The sequence below is a fragment of the Thermobia domestica genome, chromosome 4, assembly GCF_964235325.1.
Source record: "Thermobia domestica chromosome 4, izTheDome1.hap1.1, whole genome shotgun sequence".
NCBI lineage: Eukaryota > Metazoa > Arthropoda > Insecta > Zygentoma > Lepismatidae > Thermobia > Thermobia domestica.
In genome coordinates, this window is record NC_137457.1 from 7,985,301 (window position 1) to 8,005,405 (window position 20,105).

General features: G+C 33.7%; 1 protein-coding gene across 38 annotated transcripts in view; it reads left to right on the plus strand.

Moving 5' to 3' along the window:
- Positions 1 to 20,105, plus strand: part of LOC145683699 (uncharacterized) — a 606,036-nt gene that overhangs the window by 572,355 nt on the left and 13,576 nt on the right. For all 38 annotated transcript variants that reach the window (XM_081755079.1, XM_081755074.1, XM_081755086.1 and 35 more), the window contains 2 exons: positions 576 to 719; positions 5,584 to 5,649. In XM_081755079.1, coding sequence (XP_081611205.1) covers positions 576 to 719; positions 5,584 to 5,649 — 210 coding nt within the window. The remainder of the gene's footprint in view (positions 1 to 575; positions 720 to 5,583; positions 5,650 to 20,105) is intronic.

Below are 20,105 nucleotides of genomic sequence, written 5' to 3' on the forward strand. Positions count from 1 at the left end.
CGCCATCCGATCGTGGCATAATGTTACGAAATTATTAGTCCACTTTGGACACACAACTTTACTGATAAAAAAACAGTTATTTACTTGCGTTACGAAACAGTTGAGCGAGTGTGAGCGAGCGAAGGAAGTTAGAAGCCTCTCAGGGCTTATTTTATTCCATCTTAGCCCCACGGTAATACCACGTGATATTACGTCACACTAAGGTGATGCAACTTCGATTAATATGTGTACTACTGGGGCGGGCCAACAGATAACTCCAATCAATCAGAAATGTGTATTTAGTTCCTATGGTTAACATCAAGAGCGAAAAAAATATATATGCGTCACTTGAACATATTAATATTAAATATATCCTTACTCTTTTATGTATAATTTTATGGCCATTATAACATTATTAAAATTATCGAAGAGAAGCTATATTTTAAAACATATTCTATAATTAAATCCTATTTATAAACAATTGTATTTGTAAAACTAAATTTTTCCAGTAATCTACTAACTATAATCTTTTCATACATTTTTAATACAGTTATGAATTCTTTCATATTTAATTACATGTGATAATTTACTTTCAGGAAAAACACCGTTAGAGAAATTCAAACTTATTAAAAAGTACATACCTCCAGAGAAATTAATACTATTTAAGGACTTCCCAGAATTCGTAGCAATGCTTAAAGGTACACCGCCACCGTTTATAGGAGCACGTGCTGGGTTTGAAAGTGAGTAAATTTCAATATTTATTATTATAAAGAGATTTCGAAATACAATAATGAAAATAATTTTTAAAGTAATATTCAAGAAAGATATTTATATATGCTTTTTTTAAAAAATATAAAACGTACTTTGAGTCTGATTTAACCACATAAATTAACTATTTCTCCATGGATTAAAATTTAGTTATCGTTTTTTATAATTATTTGGAATAGTTTTTATGTAATTACTGAATACTATTATTTGGAAAAGAATAACTTATAATTTACTGTAACAAGGTACAATCGTGAAGTGTTTCCTCAAAATTCGTGTAAAATTGATTCAAATGCAAAGTTTCCAGCGGCCCATAGTGTACTGCACTGATTTTCACGGTCTATATCATTAATTTGCATATTTATGGTCCTTCATATATCCGAAATTCAATCATACACTACTATAACGCTCGGACACAAAATTGCTTTTAGTTTCTTTAGATGCAACTGGACATGAATGTGACAATAAGCAAAATAAATTGGATCAAGTACTGCTTCTGTAACACATGTTATCCACCCGATCTTGGATTTAGCATATTGGATTAAAATTTCGGTCTTCAAATGGTAGTGATTGGAAGTGATACTTCAATTTAATGTACAATTTTCTCAAAAATTCGTTGCTGTAGTGAGCTTTACCGGAACTTGTACTGTTATCAAGGTATTGCACATTAAATATCAGGCAATTCACGAATACTTAACTAAATAGAAGTTATGCAGAGTTCTGTGTGTATATGTATTATTTTTAGCGATTTATCGTTGACGATATATTTTCTGAACGTACATACATACAGACACACAGACGTCAACACGGAAATGATAGGTTTTCACCAAAATCTTGTCGTATCTGGATTTGCATTAAGCATTTTGACCGTAATACAATACTTCCTTGTTATAGTATAGCATGGAAGTAACAACAATCACTCAAATAAATGTAATAAGACTATGACACCAATATTGTAGAGTTTTTTATAACTATAGTTTTTATTTCAATGAAATGAAATGAAATCTTTGAGTTTTACGTCCAACGGTTATGCTGATTAGGCTAAACGAGACGGTGATAATGAGTAATGAATGAAATGGTGAAATGAAGAAAGTGGGAAGAAACAGGAGAACCCAGAGGAAACCCACGCACATGGTGGGAGCTGGGATCGAACCCGGGACCCCAAGCATCAGAGACGACCGCTTTACCACTGAGCCACCGTGGCCCCAGTTTTTATTCCAGTTAGAAATTGTTTTGATTTCTCAATATCAAAAACTAAGGTAACTGGTATTGCTGTGCAATGTCTATTCGCAAAGAGCCTGGACGAATTTAACATGCAATACCTTCCAAACAGTACAAGCTGTGGTAAAATTCACTACACCAGAAAAAATGGTATATATATTTGATGTGTCACCTGCACCTATTATCATTAAAAAAAAAGTTTGTTTCAACATGTTGAATCCAGGGGTGCCCAAGTGGAGGGGCAGGGTAGAGCCCGGGTTCCCCTGCCTCACAAAAATGTATACGTAATATAGCTAACTATATATGTATTTAATATATATAATGTATTAAATGTCACAAATACCAGACGTAATATATTAGAAACCACGGATATGGGCCCTCTCTTAGAAAATTTTCTTTGGACGCCCCTGGGAGGATCCAAGATGGCAGTCGGGTGTTTAACATGTGTCAGGGAAGCAGTACGTGATCCAATTTGTTTTGCACATGCCTACATTGATGTTCAATTACACCTAAAGAAAGTGAAAGCAATCGTGTATCCGAGCGTTATGGTAGTGTATGATTGAATTCCGAATATATATGAAAGCCCATAATTACGCAAATTAGTGGTATGGGCCGCTAAAATTAGTACAATACACATTGGAGTGCGGAGAACTTGGCATTTCAATCAATTTTACAAGAATTTCAAAGAAACACTTCGCAAATGTAGACTGTAAGATTTCGTTTTCGTTCTTATAATTTAAAAATCTGAAAAATGTACTTAAATTTCCGTTTTAAACACTCATGAGTTCTCCAAATTCGTATACAATTGCAAAATTATAATCGAGAGGAATATAAAAACACTTTTGTGAAATAGAATTAATGTATGCATCTGTTATTTTATAAACAGAAGTTGTGTAAAGCAATGCAGTAATCTCTATATGAAACAATCTTACAATCTCAGGGTATAAAGCAAGAAATCCTGACAGAATGACTACTTGGCGTCCAGTTAAAATTTTATATTTCAAAACATGAAATTTGTGCACTTCAAAGGATTTGTTGCGAATAGTACTCTTATGAATTGAGCTTCAGAGATTTGATAATGAAAGAGATGAAATTTAGATCGAAATTGTTATAATAAGATACGGTATATCCGAATCCCTTAAGTTTAGATTCTTAAAATTTGGTATTTTGAGTTTTAATGTCCTAACATACTAAAAGTAATAAAAAGTTTATCATTTTCCTTTTGCTTGTTTTTCATAATTAAAGGAGATAATGAAATGTAACTTTCCACAATCATAAATTATGTTATTCTGTAACAAAAAATATAAATCTGTAGAATTTTCATTGTAGCCATCCATAGAAATTACAGTGTTGTCAGGATAACATTTCCCCAAAAATCTAAGTTAAGGCAGGTTTGTCAATCAAGTTCCAAAACAAGTTTCAGTTCCTTGCCCGGAAGTGACTCACCCCTTCAGGGTTGGAAATATACAGAACAACTTGACCAAGCAAGAAACTGAATCCTTTTTTGTAACTTGCTTGTCAAACCTTTTTAGGAAATATCTAGGTTATCCCCAGATTCAAGGTTCAACTTCGGAATCATTCCCAGACAGTAACATTTTTAATCCTGTGAAAATGAGTTCTAGACTAAGGTATGTATTATTTAATTATATGATGAAGCAATAAGATTGCAATAATACTGCATTAAGTTTCCTTGAGAATCCTGACCTTTTTCTTATATACGAACCCCCTTCTCAGACTGTGTTGGCACAGCTGATGGAATTTAAATATCAATACTAACTATTGATGGAACTAGAGAATCTCTGTAAAAAATTTTTGTTTACTAACCTTCCAATTGATTGTATTGATTGTATTCTAAAAATAAATTACGTTTTTACAAAACAAGAAATTTGAATTTTCTAACTAGAATTGCCATCTATTGGTAATAATACATCTGAAACGCCCAATTTATTTTCACTACCTACCATAACCTAGGTTTGTTTCTTCTTTTCCTATTTTCCCTCCTTTGTTAACAATGTTCTCCAGTCTAGTCTCAATTACCTTTATCTAAATTTAAGTTCAAACTTTATTTAGTTGCTAAGAATCAAAATTAAAAGCATTCCTTTCTGTGAACATTGAATTAATTTGTAGCATTTCCAGGTCCATAATTTTACGACTGGGGTTGACTGAATGTCTTGAGAAATCACAAATGTTTGGTTCTGCTCTAGTTGTATATATCAAATATAGGAGTGTATACCTCAAATTTTCCGTGGCTCTGCTTGAATTTTCTCTGGTTGTATCTATGTGGCTTCGTTATATGAATCTTTATTTTTTAAAATATTGAAAAAATAAAATATTCATTGTATAGTTAATTCAAATATGGACAATGATTTTATTTATTTATTTATTTTATCTTAGTAGGGGTTCTTAAACAAAATCATATTACTACTTCAGTTGGGATTTAGAAGATTTTCTGATGTTCCCAATCATAAAACTTTTTATGATCTCTCTTTCTCCTCTGTACATGCATGCTGTAGTTAGCAATTTAAATATGATCTCTATGGAACTTCCTGCAAATTATATAAATGCATAAATTCTAGAAAATATTCTATAAATACTTAAGTCCCCATTTCTTTATTCATTTTTAACAATGAACTTTAATTAATTTGAAATATTAACAAGTTCCTTAAGAAAACAATCTATATTATTCTTTTCTTTGTAAGTTAAAACGCTATCATCTACATCTGTGTAGAACTTGACAAAATTTAACTATTCTTTTGGTAAAATCTCAAATTCGGATTCCCTGCACTCAAACTTTCTTTTGTTTATAAATCTTATCCTTGAAGTAGGAGAAAATCAAATCCAAATATCCCACTGAAATTTTAGATGTTTCATGGACGAGTAAATCGAGTACTTTTAACAACTTTTTCTACGCCATATTGGTCAATGCATGTAGGATGCATTAAACATATCAACTACGTCCATAGAACCTAAATTAAATGTTCACCTTCCACTAAGAAAGTAATATAATGCATATTACCTTTTTTTATTTGAATTTTACGGTATCCGAATTTAATAAGCAATCTAGTTAGCTAATCTGAAAATTAATAAGCAAAGTGTTCTCTTTTCGATATAAAATGCCTGAATGTAATCGTATTCTTAGGTATTTTTGGTAGACCAAATACAATGGGGACGACAGACCGTTCATTTAGAAATTTTGTGGCTTCATTATCCCGAGTTGGAATACTTAATTCACTTTCCTCTAAATTTATCTGTGTTTATTATTGTTAATTTAATAACAATTCTCGTTACTTATTTTCTGATAAAAGCTTTTTCTCGTAATGTTCCTTACGTAGAATTGCGTAGAATTGTCTTCATCCGATTGTAATCCCAGACTTCCATTTCTCAAAGACAATTTCTGAATTCCTAACAATCCTTTGTAACACCGATTGATGATATTTCATTGCACTCTTTAATAAATAATATTCTTTTACTTGTTTACTACACGTAATAATTTTTTTACACGTACTGTTACATTACTACCCGTTATGATGGATCAATAAAATCATTCTTAAAAAGCTATTAAATGTTGTATATTTCTTATTCTGTTATTTTAATGCATAATATTACTTTATATTTTAGATGAAAAAACATTTTCCGATAAAGATATAGAACGTATCTTGAAGAAATTTGAAAAAGATGTTCTCGGTAAGTCTTAACTTCCTTAAATGTATATTTTTTTCTTTTTGTTGAAAATCATTATATGTTAATAAATTAACAATCGCATATTAAGTTTGTTTATAGACCTTAAGATTTACTTTTGATGATTATGTTTGATCCGTAAAACCAAATGCATTTATTGTTCATTTGGCATTCAGGTTTATAATTTTAGTTCGAAAGAAGTTAGTTACTTAACCTGTTAACGGTACTATTTGTCGGCGGAGTCTAATTGCGTCTTTTGCAAAATGTTACCTACAGTTTGAAAAAAAAGAAAAAAAAAGTTGCGCTATACAAATACTGCGTGATTCAATAAGAACGTACCAGGTCTATATTGCAGCTAATACTGCACGTAGAGCCTTCAAACAAAAAATTGCATTACCAAATCGTATGTGTAGAATGTGCAATAAAAAAAGTAGCGAGACCAGTGACGTCTCGTGAATACCTCCAACGGAGGGCAACTTCAAAATTTGCAATGGAAAGTGGTATAAGTGTCGAATCGTTCGAAACGACATTAAATGTCATGCAACTTTTAGAGGACAAACTTTGTCCCATTTAGCCGCTGGAGGCGTTGTTGAAGACTTGTATCTGACTACCCGTAGCAGGCCTTTATCTCAGCTAATAATGCACATAGAGCCGTCAAACAAACAATTGAACTACCAAATCGTATGTGTAGAATGCAATAAAAATAGTAGCGAGACCAGTGGCGTCTCGTGAATACCTCCAAGGGGGGTCATCTGCAAAATTTGACATGGAAACAGGTGTAGGTTTTGCCTCTATTGAAACAAGCGCACAATGGGAGAAACGTCGAGAGGAAACACGATCGCACCATCTGACTTTCACTTAGTAATGCGATCGTGTTGCTGCCAGCGAGGAAGAAATATGCCAAGGTGTTTCCTCTCGACATTTCTCCCATTGTGCGCTTGTTTCAATGGAGGCAGAACCATCCCCTGTTTCTATGTCAAATGTTGCAGATGACCCCCGTTGGAGGTATTCACGAGACGCCACTGGTCTCGCTACTATTTTTATTGCATTCTACACATACGGTTTGGTAATGCAAATTTTTGTTTGAAGGTTCTACATGCAGTATTAGCTGCGATATAGGCCTGGTACGTTCTTATTGAATCACCCGGTATACACTTATATATATATATATATATATATATATATATATATATATATATATATATATATATATTGTTATTTTGCTCTGATAAAGTATTTAACGAGAGCACTATTACTCCAGTGTACTGATACAAGAACGCAGCAACATGACACACAAGATTAATGCAATATTTCGCATTCATGATTATTACAGTTTTAATTCGACTATTGGACTGTATCTCACACGATATGGACTATATCTCACGTTAACAAGCACGTTGATTGCAAAGATAGTTCTATATGTCAAAAAATGCAGTGTACTACATACAAAGAGACGTTACGGTTTGCACAACAATACAGTAGGCCTATATTTGTAAGTAATAGGAATAAACAGATTGAAGTATGACATGTCTTCAAAATGATGCATGTATCAGCATCAGTATATTTAGATTCATATTTTTTTCTACAAGTTGTATGTAATGCGGTCAAAGTTCCGAATGTACTACACTACAGTTACTAACAGAAAATTCTACGATATAGAGAAGAACATTTTGTCAGAATCTAACACTTATTAGTGAGATAGACGAATTGAAAATAATAATAATAATAATGCAGCTTTCAAATGCTTAAAAGCAGTCAACTCACATACCTAGATTTCCTAAACTCACAAAACTAAATAATTCGACTAAGACATTAAAAATGCACAATAAAATATATTTCTATATAAATAAAAAAGGTATTACGTACAATTTATTCTATTTCTTCTGCGTCAATAATTGCATACATGTGACATCATTACTCTCCTGTGTTTCTGTGGTTTTAGTTATTTGACCACGCAAATAATTCGTTCCAATAGTCATTTAAAAATATCGATATATTCTACCTATGATTACAAGAATTTCTTTACGTACTCTTATTATTATTATTATTATTATTATTATTATTATTATTATTATTATTATTATTATTATATTATCACGTCCAAATTTTGGTGTAGCTTGACACTTTGTTCAGCAGATTAGGAAACTCACTTTCACTCAACCTCAGAATTTACTCTTGCACTACTTTTTTGAAATGTTAATACATGAATTCCTTTGCAATAGAATCCTCTTCTTTTATAACTGCTTATTGATATGAAAAGAAGTTAATCAGAAATCATTTCTCACCACTTCGGTAGTTTTGTGCCAACTGATATGTATTTTTCTTTTCCATTTAACGCTCTACAATTACTAATCTTTTGTCCATATATTGAGAACACCTATGAGGTAATCTTTTACTCAGGTACCATTTTGTGACAGGTACAGGGTTCGATACCTGTAGGTTCCTGTTTGGAAAGATTTAGTGAGAGTTCTGGGTTTGATTCTTGTACATCTCCTTGATGTCTTGGACACTTTATAAAAGTAGGCAGGTTCCCGGGCTGGATGATGCAAACCTCGAGATACAAGTTTCAAACGAAAGAGAACATAAATAGCGTGAATTGGGTTTCGAACCATGGTTTACTAGAATTGGATCAACATTATGTTTATGATATATCCCTGTTTCCACATTAGCCGAATCAGCTGATGGTTCCCTATATTGGTTACCCAGTTTCACAGACAGAAGTTCGGGGAACATCGGGCTCAGTATGTTTGAGTCCATACCACAGTATCCCTTTGTGTACCTTCAAGTAACTTATTTGAAAGACTGTATTTCTCCAAGGAATAATCAGGCTCTTGGTAACATGAATTCCACTTCACATATTTATATGAGAAAAACGATATTTCCTCGCACTGCACTCAAACATAAACATGATATTAATCTAAACATAAGCACTGAAAAAATATATTATCAAACACAAACAGAATACACTATATTCACTAAATTATTATAAACAATGAACAATATGGCAACGTATTTATTAGATACTTTAATATTTCACTTTCTTTCTCTACACTCATTTTCGTGCACTTGAGAGAAACAAAACAATAAATATTTTGAAACAAGCTATATTTGGTCCATAATTGAAACGTGGACGACGAGAGTGATTATACGCGGAATACGCGGTTTGGAATACGTAACCATTCACGATCATGATGAACTATCCATCATTATACGTTGAGGACTCTTCCCTTTCTGTCCACCACATAAACTACATACAATATTTCTTGATAGAATCGTAGCACTGGAGATTTAACGAAACACTAAAAGCTTCACACATTTCGGAATTAGATACTTTTCTCCTTTTTAAGCTTAACATAATTTGTTTTGTAACTCCGTATCGAAAGTAAAATTGATTCAGCGTTTCTTTACATTTTTAAAGTAATGTTGTAGTATACTGTGTAATCAGTGGAACCTTAACATTGAATGCCCGCTACTTTCAGGCGTCACTTCCTCGCAGACCAGGATAGGCGCAAGGATACAATCGTATATAAAAAAGATATTCATACTAAATCACTTAGTTTTCAGGAAAGTACATCTTTCATAGAAACTAGTATATGTATTTTGACACAGTTAGTGATATGATTATCACAGTCACAGTCACACATAATATTTACTAAATAATGTAAATGAAATCCCTTATTAGTCCACGACGTAGGTGGGTATGTGAAAGGACCACATTCCCAAATTCCTTACCAAAAGCGGTTATACGAAACAGGCACTTCTGAGAGAGAAGATTTCGTAGTTTTGCTCTTCTGCGAATTACATCTGGCAGAGCCCTGTTTCCAAGAAATTCGTATATATATATATATATATATATATATATATATATATATATATATATAATGGTTATATAAAATATTTTAATCTTCTATAACGTTATAGACCTTTGACAGTTGATTTCATATATTAATGAAAGAAACAAAAACCGATTTAGACTTATTTTTACTATCACGTCCTGTGTAGGTGAGAATTCAATAACATACAAAGAGTGTAAAAGTGATTGACTGGACCATAACTCGAATGCAGGATCTCCGGCATACCGTACCGATGCGTTAAGCACTACGCCAGTGTCCATATATTAATAACTGGATTGTTCAAGCACAGCAGTTAGGTTGTGCTCTAAATCATATGGTCCGAATCATATGGTCCGAATAGAGGAGTGAGAGAGTGTCTGCCTGTTTTGAGAAGTGGACTGGATGGCGTAGTGGTTAACGCATCGGCGCGGAATACCGTAGATCACGGGATCGAGTTTCGGTCCAGTCAACCACTTTTGCTCTATTTGTATGTTACTGAATTCGCGCCTACAAAGGATTTGGTGTGTAAAAGTAAGTCTAAATTGGTTGTTTCGTCCTTCAATTAATATAAAGATAGTCATAATTTCTAATCTTCAACTTAAAATCTTTATTAGTTTAACATGTCACAAAAAGATTATCTATGACTAAAACTAGAGACAGAATTAACATGTTTGTCATTTTGTAAGCTCAGTTCATCCCTTGTTTCCTAGAAAGGTTTAGGAATAAAAGTTTTAATTACGAACTTAATTACTGAACACAAACTCATCAAACGACGAAGAGACATGGTAAAGAACAATTAATACAGTATTTCCATCAATCAGCGCAATAATTTAGATTTTTTTTTCTGAGGGGGAAAGCATTAATACACGTATTTGGGCCCCCTAGGAAAAAAGTCTTTCTAATTCTTGGGCCCCCTCTTTCCATCTTTCTCTTACTCTTTTTGGGCCCTCCGGAGCCTCTGGTGCCCTGCCGCATGGCAAGGTCTGCGGGGCCGTTAGTTACGCAACAGCGCTCGTTGCATAAATGACAAATTAATTAATGAGAAAATATTGACAAATCTCAAAGCCATACGAATAAATAATATTTCTATGGCCCCTAATAGTAGACATTTTTTATGAGCCCATGATTTATTTTGTACTAATACACAATAACACACTGAGCAAGGCTATGTGATAATATGTATAAAACACTATCACGTAACAGTTTCAACACAATAACTGTGTCTTCATCAGACTTCCACTCCTTCTGGCTGCTTGGGGAGTTGGTCATCACTTATATACTCTCCGAAGATCAACTTTTAATTCGGCTCCGCCCCTTCATTAAAAGTAAGACTTGTGTGGCTTTCACTTTCACTTTTTAGCTACACACGTGTCCAAATAAAAGTTTACTTTTTCGCTGGATACATTCTGTCCTCTAATTATCCTTACTAATTTTTTCTTCCTTTTCATTTCTTCTTCTTTAAGCAGAATATTCTCTCACTCTTAATTTATCGAGAATCCTGCAATCCAATTCATCACCTTCTCTCCTGCCTTCATAATCTCCCTGGCTTCCTTCCATTTTCTCACCAAAGTTCTCTTCTCTACTTCTATGACCTCTGCTCCTTCCCTTTTTTTACATATTATCACATAGCCTTGATCAGTGTGTTGTTGTGTTTTAGTATAAAATGGAATAAAGGCCTCATAGAATAGTTATAGAACTTATTTTTATCGTTTACCTTTTTTGTGCTGTTTTGTTTATGTAATGTAGTGAACCTGTTTGATGCTTCATTTATAATTTCATGTTCGTATCGTATATGAAGTAAGAAAATTTTGTCTTATAATGGACCACCTCGAACGGCTGGGACTTTACCTGTGAAGGAAGGCAGTTGCTCCTCTTTCCCCAAAAAGTTACGGCCCTAGTCTAATCTGTCGTGTTTTTTTTTTTTTTTTTTTTTTTTTTTCATATATAATTCACACTGAAAGTATCATATCGCGAACTAGATTAGTCATCGATTCAGTTCTCCAAAACAAAGATGAAAGCTTCTTTTCCATTTCCTAATTCCTCAGGAAGAATAACAGGCAGAGTAGTAGAGCTATGTCTCAAGCATCCAAATCCTGTCTGATGATCTGAAGCACGATGTTACATTTGTGAATCAAACACTGCAACTAATCATACAGCATATAAAAGCAGAACTTCCCAGATGTGAAACACCAACTGTTTTAGTGCCGAATGTGTTGCAAAATGTACAGAATATAAGATATCAGGTGATATAATAGATAGAGCTCACATATATTTAGCACTTTACATCAAGAATTGAAGGTGCAAATTTAAGATTTATATATATATATATATATATATATATATATATATATATATATATATATATATATATATATATAAAGGACCTCTTCAACAGTTGGAAGAAGTTTTTCCAAACACAAAATCACTACCTGTGATGCTAGAATTTCATGATTTTATTATATTTTAAATCCGATTGGAGAAAAGAAAATCAATTCAAATAAAATCTTTAACATTACTTTTCATTTTGTTGTGAAAATCAACCTATATATACGATGCCACACATCAGTACAAACACATACATCGCATGCATTCATAATCGTCACTCTTTTTATTATTATTATTATTATTATTATTATTATTATTATTATTATTATAGTTCTCTAATCATATGGTGCAAGCTAAAGTGAAAATTAATGTATCGCCTTATCGACTGTTTCATAAAGTTCACCACCATAGGAGAAAGAAGAACTCCGTAATGTTCCTGTATTTCTTATCATCACTCATGTCAGTAAACCTATTACAAAAGAATCTGGAATAATGGACTACTTTAATAACAAGGAAATCGAATTTGTACAAAGTTTTCACTTAGCAATGAACATTTTCTTAAGTGTCAAAGCTAAGAAATAAGACAGATAATCTCCAGGCCACTTATTGGAATATATACATATGAAGGTAACCAAGAAAGTTCTGTCGCTTTTTGTGGAGGTCTGTGTTCCATTGCTCCTCACACCGTAAGTTGAATGGAGATAAGGTGAAGATCAGTTTTTGGTGTGGGTATATCCACCTGGTTGTGTCAGTTCGGTTATACCATGAACTTTCGTAAGGACAAAGTGAACAAGTTACCTCCACATATGTCGTAAGGGTCTGTATGGTGCACGAGTTCAAACTGGGGTCAAATGCCGTTGCAGTGGGGCGGCAGATGTACGCAGACACTGTCGTAACTACGCAGACAGTGCAGCAGTGGCATAACAAGTTCAAGGACTGTGAGGAACCACTCGAAAACGCACCATGCGCCACACCTACACATGTACAAAATGAAGATCTTCAGGCAGCAATTGAGGCGAACAGTGCCCAGACTTGTGAGAAATTGGGTCTACAGTGCACTGTGAGTAGGAAAACCGTTCAGCAGCATTTCCATACACTTTAGAAGGATTGAAAGGTGGGTCGATGGGTTATACATGATTTGACTCCGGGCCAGAAGACAGCGCGAGCAGACACCTGTGTTTCTTTGACGTCTCGTCTGAGGAAGGAACCATTTCTGGAGAGGGTATTGACATGTGATGAGAAGTGGATCATGTACAAAGATTCACCACGCCGTCATCATTGGTTAACATCCCATGAACCAGCTACAAAACAGTCGAAACCAGCACCATAGCAGAAGGTCTTCCAGTGTGTTTGATGGACTGCTTGCGGAATTGTGCATCGGCAAGTGACACCAGCTGGTCAAAGCATCAGCGCAACTGTGTACTGTCAGCAGCTGAGCCGTATTCAAGAAAAACTCCAAAAACTGTGGAGCCAGCACTTCTGAACCCCAAAGGGATCCCCATTAGAAATGCTAACAGGTTTCACAGAGGAAGTCTAGTGCTGATTTCCTAAACTTTCTGTAAATTTTCATATTCTGTCAAATTCCCTTTATTTGGAATAAAATGAAACCCTAGTACTAAACACTAATTACACACTAACAACATCTTTAACATCTCAGCATTTTTAGCACTCATAAGTAAGTAAACATATACCATAATTTTGCGTTCTCTTTGTTTAGTTACAATCAGCTATCTTATTTCTTAGGTACCATTTGATTTCTTATATTTACTTTCTTCTTCTTCTTTCAAAGCTTTCAGTTTTATAATTTTTTGCACGTTTTAACATTATTTATACATTTTACCCTTATTTCTAGAGATACTTTTCTTTCCTCCTTTTCCTTATCTTGTTTTTGAATCTGCTTTGATCCTTTTTAGGTGTTCTTTATATTCTGCGCGCAGCTAATAAAGATTCCAGACACTTAGGCAAATATATAGCAATTTCCCTTACTTTCGCCATATTTTCATATGTAGTTTCTGTGCTTTTCAAGAATTCATTTACTTTCTCTAATTTTCCTTGAGTTTCAAGGTCAATGTGAATCCTAGTTAAATGAATATACTAATTAGGTAACACATCTCCGAAACATTCGTTTGTGCTTTCAGATTTCTAAACTTCTAAGCAAACAGATGTAAGAAATATAATAGATCTTAAGTCAATATTTTTAGATAAAAAAATAAAATCTTCTATAAACAAGCGACCGTAAGTAAAATATATTTTTTTATTTGAATTTTTGAAAAGAACTAAAATGACATATCACTTGATCCATTTCCGATTAAACATTTTCTAACTAAATCCAAGATGGTGGAATTCAAGATGGCTACTCATACGACCCTGTCAGCAGTTCTCTACTCCTTTAACTATATCCATAATTTGATCTTAGTTCATCAAATAATTCTAACTACAAATGTCTTTCCTTATACTTGCCTGAAACTGGTTTTCGAACAGATTGTCAACAACGCAACTAATTATAGGCTTGTAGGTGTTCAAAAACCCATCATTTTATTTAATAATATTTTCGACAATACTTTCATATTCATTATAAAACAGAAAGAACAGAGAAACCTACTATGCCTTTTGCTGATAAAACTAACATTTTGCCTCCATATTCCACAATTAAAAATGTCTCCTAATTAAATGGAACTATTCAATTTCTAATAGACTTCCATTTGCGGCGCAAGGTTGACGAAACGTTTTCCTTTATAAGATATATGTTTTGTTTAATATTTGGTGAAAAGTATTCAAGAAGATAAGTTCATTAGTCACTGAATAATGGGGTTTTTCTTCCAAAATTATATTCACAAGCAGACACTATTAACCCTTTCCGGATCCTGGCATTTTGGGCTATTTTTTAGACTTTCAGTCAAGCAGCTACTGAATCGTCACTATTTATCCTAGGATCATGGTCCATACCTCATTCTCTTCAGAATAGAGCAGGCTTTCAAATGGTATCACTTCCACGCCCATACCATAAACCAGGAGAGGGAAAATTGATGTCAAAGGGAAAATTTTGATGGGAAACTTTTTTTGTCCAACTTTGGGCTCCCCTGGCCCCCCCTGTGTGAACGTAGAGACCTGCAAAAAATCTGATGAATAGTACTTGGTAAACTAAATGTGTGTACCAAATTTCAAGTTTCTATCTTGAATAGTAAGGGCCGGAGAAATTTTATCAGGAATTCCCACCATGCCCAAAACGACCGCAAAACACCATGATCTCAGGGAAAAATTTCCTGAGACATCCCTAATTATCCTAGGGTCATGTTTCGCCCATCATTCTCTTCAGAACAGAACTGCCTTTCAGACGGTATGACTCACGTGTCTCTATCATGTATGTAAAGGGGGGAAATTCCCAAAAAAGGGATTTTTTGGGTCTAAAAATCCCTCTTTTCAACTTTTGCCCCTCTGGAACCCCCCTGTTTTTACGCAGAAATCGGAAAAAAACTTCTGGTAAATACTACTCGGTGAACTGAATGTTTGTGCAAAATTTCAATCTTCTACGTGAAAAAATAGGCCCGCCAGAAAAAATTTCCCTACCATGCCCCAATTTTACCCTATACAGAAGTATATTTGGATAAAAATTCACTGAAACGGCCCTAATTACCCTAGAATAATAATTCGACCGTTGTTCTTTTTAGAATGGGACTGCCTTTCAGACGGTATGACTCACGTGGTCCTATCGTGTATGTGAGGCGAGAAAATGACGAAAATGACGATTGGGGTAAAAATATCCCTTTTTAACCTTTTGCCCCTCTGGTTCCCCCCCTGTTTTAACACTGACATCGGAACAAAAAACTGGTAAATACTACTCGGTGGACTGAATGTTTGTGCAAAATTTCAATCTTCTACGTAGAAAAATAAGCCCACCAAAAAATATTGAACATAGGCTTAGAAAATGAGAAAAGAAATTTTTGACTTATGACGTCATCACCTCCTATGTCTGGACGCAGGACGGTCTGAAACCATACGTAATGTCTTCTACAAGGCCTCTGGACTTGAAAAAAAAAAACGGACGAAAAAGCTCAAATAGAAGAGAAATAACGCAATGTACCATGAAAAAAGCGTATGGTACAATTTTGTACCATAGGATCCGGAAAGGGTTAAACAATATTTACGAATAATATTCTCAAAATTTGACAACCTGCATCTTCGAAACAGTAAAACCTACAGAAGAAAATCCTTAGATTGATCACTAACTTGTTCGTCCTAATATTACCAAATCTTAAGAAAATCTAATATCTTCGGTGAATTTTCCTAAATCGCTCACAAGTAAAGGGTCCAAATGGATTAATCGAGTTGCGGGATAAGCCATAGTGCGCCTGATAGAGGATGTGAAAATATGTATATGTGCAAAATTATAGCGGCTGAGCGCCATAAGAAACGGAGGGGGTCAAAGTTGGTGGGAGAAGGGTTGTGCTATGTGCTAGAAATACATCAAATAAACTGTTGAATCCTAAAAATAGTGAAAGTTAGCCAATACAAACGGTGGTAGTTTTACATATCGGCAAAAGAAGAATGGACGGAGTAGATCGGGAACTTCCGTCGCCATCTTGAAATCCGCCAATTTGAAATATGTGATACATCAATTAGGGCCAGCATGTTCTCAAAAAGTCAATTATGAACTTTGTTTATCCTTATCTGTACTTATTTGGAAGATTCAGGATCATCTTTATAGTTATTAACGAAAATCCAGGACACTAGGTCTATGTCGAAAGTTTGGATTATCACGAAAACAAATGTAAGTTAAACATATATATACAAAAAAAAATAACAGTGAAATTCGATAACCGAGTTTTATATTATTACATTATTATTATTTACGACATTACTTCCAATTTGCTACATATAGGGCAGAAGAGAAGTGTTCGGTTTGGAAGAACCTCTTCAGTTTTTTTTGTTTTTTTTCGCTTTTGGTCGAAAACAATGTGGAGTTTATGTTGTTACCTTTTGTTAAATGACATACTAATATAGACCATTACATAGTAAAATCTGATAGATTCGAATGCAATTAATACATACTGTATATAAACATTTATTTTTTCCACCACTTGCTGTATTTTTCACTCAACTTTCTTTGTCCACCTTCATAGGCAATAGCAACTTCGGACGAACGTAGCATCTGATATCTGGATGAATAGTGGACTACTGCAGTCAAATACAGCAGCGAAATTGTAGCGGAAAATAAGTTATCCTGTGAGTGGCGTGCTCGAAGTGTTTATCGTGTCGCATTTCGAGCATGTGTGGTGATGGTAACCAAAGGGATAAAGCAGGCCATAATTCATTAGCAGTTAGTGATGTGACAAAATGGACAATAGCATTGCATTCCTGATCAAAACACAATCTCAGCACATGTGACACATGACTACCTTTTCATTTCAAAAAATATCACAGATTTCAAAATGGCGGATTTCAAGATGGGGCAGAAGTTCGTGATCTACTCCGCCCATTCTTCTTTTGCCAATATGTGAAACTACCACCGTTTGTATTGTCTATCTTTCACTATTTTTATGATTCAACAGTTTATTTGATGTATTTCTAGAACATATCATACTCCTTCTCCCAAATAACTTTTGACACCCTCCCCCTTCCGTTTCCTATGGCGTTCAGACACTATAACTTTGCACATATACATATTTTCACATCCTCTATCAGGCGCACTATGTCTCATCCCCCAACTCGATTCATCCATTTGGACTCGTTACTTGTCCGTGTAATATCCTGAGTGGATTGACAAAATCCCTTAAAACTAAAGCTGTTGTCTTATCTCTTGTAAGCGTGCGCCTAGTAGTTATTTTTGAATGTATCATAATACATGTCGCTAGTATAAGACAGCTAATCTCCTGAGCACACCACCAACTCATCTATTGTTCATGGAATCTTCTGCTACGTGATTTGTGTTTCATTTTCGTACATTCTTTAGTTAAGCCGTTAAAACTATTTGAAACTATATTGACGTAGGCACAAAAAGTTTACTCTCTGCGCCTATTACCACATTTTATTAACATCTTAAATTCATTGTAAACCAATATAAGCATAAGAGACGTGGAAGCAGAGAGATTTTAGAATTATAAATATTGAAATTGTTGGGAAGACATGATGTTTTTCATATGATGACTGTAGAAAATAGGAAAAACGAATGGAAGCGTACTAAAGGAAGATAATGAAGGACAACAGATCATGAAAATAATAATAAAAAGAAGAATCAGCATGCTTGACCATCTTATTAGGCACTCCAATTGAATCACATTTATAGAGATTGGCAGAAGGAAAACCAGGAAGAGAAAGGCCAAGGACAGAATATCTAGATTCAGTTACCAAGAAGAGACTTTATCAAAGTATAAAATAGCTCTCCCAAGGGAGAGAAATCTTCCATGTTGCTCACCAACGTGTGGATGAGGACAGAAAGAAGAAGACTCTGTTGAAAATAGTAATATGATTGTCTCTTAATACCCAGCGGAAAAGATTGTCTACATGACAACTTAAGAAGATGAAGATATATTTGTTTCGGAAAGTGTCTTGAAAACTCTATTTCTTTCACCTTATATTTCATGTCTATAAGGAGAAATATGTCACTATCTAAAAGAAATATCCACTAAATATAAGCTGAGAATGAAACATTGTAACGGTGCACTCTACTTAAACGCAAACAAACTATTTGCTGAGCAAAACAATATATTCACATAAAAAAACTACACACGTGTAACAGTTTCGCCAACTAACACGTATGTAGTTTTTTTATGTGAATATATTGTTTTGCTCAGCAAATAGTTTGTTTGCGTTTAAGTATATACAAAGCAAAGCTTCTATTTATGGAAAATATTACAGGTGCAATCTAGTGTAGAACAAATAGTGCAAAATCTGGTAAAAAAAATTATACATAGATGAAATTGGATAGAAAAAATAGCAAAATAACACAAATAATAAGATAAGCACAGTAAGATAAAATGATTGAAATTGAAGTAGTGAGTTCAACGCCACGCTCCTGATGCAAAAAAATCAAAACACTTTTTATTTATTTATTTATTTATTTATTTATTTATTTATTTATTTATTGGAATATTGTATATTTGTGATGTCATGAATTTTCCAAATAAACACCAATGATATTTGGAGCGAGAAGACTACAGGGACAGCAGCAATTTATACCATATTATGCAATTCATCTATTTCTTTTATAAACTGCCGTAAATTTGAAGAACACAGGTAGAGATGGGAGAAAAGATTACGAACCTATTCGACAGATATTAGAAGATTTTGTAAGAAATTGTTCAATTGTACATATAATACCCTATTATATATCCATATACAAAAATTTACGATATTTTGGTAAACACTCGATATTTATAAATCTATCACTTATAAAACTATATTTACAGGAAACAATGTTACATAATACAATGCATAAACATAGGTAACTTTCTATTTTACAAAATGTTAATATAAAATATTCAAGTACCTTCATTATTCCAAGATTAGTTTTAAATCAATATAAATGAATTGTTCATATTCCATAGAAAATAAAACATATATATTTTCTATGATGAAGTTAACATAGATGATACATTAACAAACTTCCCGACATAAATCGTAGTGAACGCCAGATTACTTTCAAGAAATTATTTTCCTTCCAAATTTTGTAATTCTGAATCATTTACTTGAGGCTAACTTAATGATTATCTTGAACCTTAAATGTTTCTTACACTCTTATCTTGATTAATGTAATCAAAGATTAAACTAACTAACTAGCCAAATCTATGACCTATGGAACCCGAGGGTTCAATGCCGTGTTCACTAAAGCCTTCCATACATGTATATCTTTAGACAACTGGAACCAGTTTCTACTTTGTATTCCTATTTCTGCGAGATCCATCTTAATATTGTCCTCCCATCTGCTAGTAGATCTTCCTAATGGTCCTTTTCCGATTGGATTTCTGGTTAAAACTTTGAAAATGTCCCTACTTTCTTCCATTCTTCCTACATGACCTGCCCACCTGAGCCTCCTAGATTTGATGATCCTAACAATGCTTGGTAAACGATATAAGTTATGGGGTTCCTCATTATAAAATTCTTGCCATTCACCATTCCCGTTTCTCGTGGGAGATTAAAGTAATATGACAAAAGAAATTTTAAAAAAAAGAACAATTAATTAGTTGGAATTGTTAGTATAATGCAAACATTAATGAATATTCTGAACAATAACTCTTCTACGGTTTACGTATTGATGTCAGATATTTTATTCTCTATTCGATATAAACGCTATTATTCTTTACTTCA